We start from the raw sequence: 4,381 nt of genomic DNA, 5'->3' as shown, positions 1-4,381 counted from the left end.
TTTTCAGTCACGATGAAACCAAGCAATTTTCCTGATCTCACCCCGAAGGTACACTTATTGGGATTCAACCTTAACCTGAACTTTCTTAGCCTTTCAAACAATTTCTTTAGGTGGACAAGGTGCTCCTCCTCAGTATGGGACTTTGCAATCATGTCGTCAACATAGACCTCGATCTCTTTATGAATCATGTCGTGAAACAAAGTCCCCATAGCTCTTTGATAAGTTGCCCCAGCATTCTTCAACCCAAACGGCATGACCTTGTAACTAAAGGTGCCCCAAGGCGTAATGAATGTTGTCTTTTCCATATCCTCGGGTGCCATCTTTATTTGATTGTAACCAGAAAAACCATCCATGAAGGAGAACACCGAGAACTGAGCAGTATTATCTACCAATACATCAATGTGAGGAAGCGGGAAATCATCCTTCGGGCTTGCTCTATTCAGATCTCGATAGTCGACACACATTCGTACCTTCCCATCTTTCTTAGGTACAGGTACAATATTGGCGACCCATGGTGGATAAACTGTTACAGCAAGAAAGCCTGCATCAAACTGCTTCTGAACTTCTTCCTGGATTTTCTTGGACATCTCAGGATGTGTCCTTCTGAGTTTCTGTTTGACAAGCGGAGAATTTTCTTTAAGAGGTAACCTGTGCACAACAATATCAGTATCTAGTCCAGGCATATCTTCGTAAGACCAAGCGAAGATATCAGAATACTCTTTAAACATTCCAATCAACTTTTCTTTCACATCCTCATTCAAAGAAGCCCCTATTTTAACCTCCCTTCTCATCTTTTTGGTGCCAAGATTCACCGTCTCAATAGGCTCTTGATGTGGCTCGATCACTTTCTCTTCTTGTTTCAACAATCTGGCTAACTCATCAGGAAGTTCACAATCTTCTTCATCCCCTTCTTCAGCGGTGTAGATAGGATTGTTGAAGTCATAACGAGGCATAGCAAGATTGTTATCAACAGAATCTGGAGGAGAAGTGGACCTGCATGGATTATGATTTATGCTTTATTTTAGAATGGAGGAATGATTATGAATAAGAAATGTTGCCATTTTTTGTTTTTTATTTAAAACAAATGTAAAAGTAAAAATGAAAGACAGGGAACGAAATATTTGAATGCAAAAACGTCCTTTTATTAATGATTTTAGCATTGAAAAAAAACAAATGATGCCCTACATGTGTTCACTGTGTCTTGGGCAGAACACAGGAATTATTGTATGATAAACAAAAAACAGACAGTATTACTCTTGATCAGAAGCAATTGAGATGATGTCCTCGGACGACCAGTTGAGAAGCTTCTGTCCTGGGACACTCGGCTTGATCCATTCTTCAATGTCATAATCGCTATCCATATCATCATCAGCAGCACAAATATGATCCTTGACAATGCCAGCACTAGAGAACTTGATTGGAACGAAAGTTTCGAGATTCTTGGGGGCCTCAATTGATGAACCCTGACCCAACTGATATCCGATCCCACATTTATCCTGCTTGATCGGTAAATCCAAGACTCGGCCCCATCCTTCAGGATGACCAGATTCAACCACTGCTCTAGCTTCCTTTAGTGAAGACATGGGTGCCTCCAACTTCTTATTTTCAACATAAGGGATCTTGATAGTCTGGACAGCCTCAAAGGCTTGGCAAGGCGTCTCGTGGACCTCTCCTTCCACATCAATATACCTGAAGGACGCAAGATGGCTTACCACGTGTTCTTCCTCCCCGCATATTGTGACTATCTTCCCTTGAGTCGCGAATTTGAGTTTCTGATGCAATGTGGAAGTCACGGCCCCAGCAGCATGGATTCATGGACGTCCCAGGAGACAACTGTAAGACGGGTAGATATCCATCACAAAGAAAGTAATAGTGAAGAGCTGAGGACCTATCATTATCGGCAAGTCAACCTCCCCAAATACTGATCTCTTTGACTCATCAAAGGCTCTCACTGTCAATTCACTCGGCCTTATCTCGACACCAAAATAATCTAGCCTTATCAAAGACGACTTCGGTAATACATTCAGAGAAGATCCATTATCCACGAGAACACGAGATAACATAGTCCCTTTACATTCAACTGATATATGCAAAGCTCTATTGTGGTTTCTACCTTCGGAGGGCAAGTCTGCATCAGTGAATCCCAATCCATTACCAGCATTGATGTTTGACACCACCCCTTCAAGTTGATTCACTGAGATCTCTGGAGGGACGAAAGCAGTACTTAAAAGTCTTAACAAAGCATTTCGATGTGTTTCCGAACACAAGAGCAACTGCAAGATCGAAATCTTTGATTGAGTTTGACTCAACTGGTCAACCACTTTATACTCACATTTCTTGATGATTTTTAGGAACTCTTCCATCTCTTTAGCCACAGTATCTTTAGAATTAGAGCTTTGCCCCTGATCCACCGTATCTTCTACCACTCTTTTCCCTTTTGCTTGAGCTAGAGCTTCTGTATTGTCATCGCGAGTATTCTGGGGAGGATTGAAAATACGACCACTTCTTGTCATTCTTCCAATGCCAACAACATTATCCACATCTTCTTTCCCAGCCGGAATTTTAATCTCATACTTGGCCCCTTGGTAGAAAACTTCTCCGCCATAATTCCATGGGATTGCTTTTTCACTAGTATACGGAACGGGACCAGGCAACGTAATGACCAAGGGCGGCGCTCTGGCAGGAACTGGAATCTTAGCAGGAGTATACGGGATGGATACCACATTGACTTCACTCTTGACTATTTCAGGACGTTGCACACGCTCAAACTGTAAATACCCCGTATCCATCAACTGTTGGATCCCACCTTTCACCTTATCACAAACTGAGGAAATGGCCATGCAATCAGTACATAATTCTCCACAACTAGAATATAGACCCATCCTCAATAATTCTTTCTTCAACAATAGTAACAGAGAGCCCAATTCGGTCACATCCTTGACCAAGTGAGCGTTTTCAACAACCTCGATGGCATTTGCAGCATGAGTTTCGTGAGGAGGCATAGGGTTCTGTACAACGTTAGGGCCTTGAGTAGGGGTAAACTCAATAGCTTTTGAATCAAGCAAGTCTTGCACTTTATGCATGAATCCTATGAAATGTTCAATATCATGACCAGCAGCCCCAGAATGAAACTCACAGTGAGCATTAGCATCATAGTTAGGAGGGAGCTTAGCAGGTGGAGGGCCCATGGTACGGAGTTGCACCAACTCATGATGTAAAAGATGAGCAAGTAGTTGTGCATATGTCATGGGTATGGGATCAAAATTTCTTGGTGCTTTCGGCATTTGCTGATACTGACGCGGAGGATACCTCTGCTGTGGTTGTTGTTGTTGAAGAGGAGTATTCGGTATGGTCACAGCGGCTACTTGTTGATAAGCATGGCCTTTGCCTTTACCATAGTAAGCAGCATTCGTTTCACCCAGTCTCTTCTTAGCAAATCCATTGTATGGTTTTTTTCCTCCTGCCCCAGAGGGAGAACTAGCAGCACTTGGATTCTGTATTCTACCAGACTTAATTCCACTTTCAATTCGTTCACCAATCATAACCAATTCGGCAAAACTTGAGGATGCAGAGCAGGCGGAGTAATATTGGCCCTCCAGAGTGTTGGTGAACAAGTCCATCATCTCTCTTTCCAACCTAGGTGGCTGGACCCTAGCCGCCAACTCGCGCCATTTCTGCGCATATTCTTTGAAGGACTCATTAGCTTTCTGGGCTAGATTCTGTAACTGAGTGTGATTTGGTGCCATGTCAACATATACTGATACTGCTTTATGAAGGCATCAACTAGGTCTCTCCAACTTCGGATACTAGTGCTTTCCAACCTCATGTACCATTCCAAGGATGCCCCAGTCAGACTATCTTGGAAGAAGTGCATCAACAGTCCTTCGTCCTCGGAATACACATGCATTTTGCGATAGTAAGCTCGGACATGTGTCTTAGGACAAGTATTCCCCTTGTATTTCTCAAAATCAGGTACTTTGAACTTTGGTGGCACACGGACTCCAGGAACTAAACCCAAGTCATTGATATCCATACCTAGTCCTTGGCCTTCCATTGCCCTCATCCTTTCCTCCAGACCTCTAAACATTCTTCCAGCATCATGTGGAAATCCCCACTCACTTTCAGGAAACAAATCCTCATGTCGGTCTTCTTCCAACATAGGGATAGCAACAGCCCTTCTGATTTGTTGTGTAGTTTATCCTTCAGGAATAGGCTGGGGAGGCCCACGAGGATTACCTTGATTGGCAGCAGGAGGAATTACACTAGGTCCTCCATTCACATGTTCACCATTGACACGGATATCAGCAGGATTTCTTTGCGGGGGGTCCGCAACAACCTGAGCAACTGTGTCCATCCGGATTCTGAGCTCTTCTTGGCGATC

At 43.4% G+C, this 4,381-nt stretch overlaps 1 protein-coding gene across 1 annotated transcript; it reads right to left on the bottom strand.

Annotated features, from left to right (window-relative positions):
* Nucleotides 1-1,811: 1,811 nt before the first annotated feature.
* Nucleotides 1,812-3,746, bottom strand: LOC131618951 (uncharacterized). Its single transcript, XM_058890098.1, has one exon. It carries the CDS (start codon nt 3,744-3,746, stop codon nt 1,812-1,814), a length of 1,935 nt encoding a protein of 644 aa, XP_058746081.1.
* Nucleotides 3,747-4,381: the final 635 nt, after the last annotated feature.

Source organism: Vicia villosa, linkage group LG7, assembly GCF_029867415.1.
Source record: "Vicia villosa cultivar HV-30 ecotype Madison, WI linkage group LG7, Vvil1.0, whole genome shotgun sequence".
NCBI lineage: Eukaryota > Viridiplantae > Streptophyta > Magnoliopsida > Fabales > Fabaceae > Vicia > Vicia villosa.
This window is presented reverse-complemented; position numbering and strand designations above follow the sequence as displayed.

Coding starts and splice junctions, on each gene's coding strand:
- LOC131618951 (XM_058890098.1), bottom strand. CDS start 3,746: ATGGCACCAAATCACACTCAGTTACAGAATCTAGCCCAGAAAGCTAAT.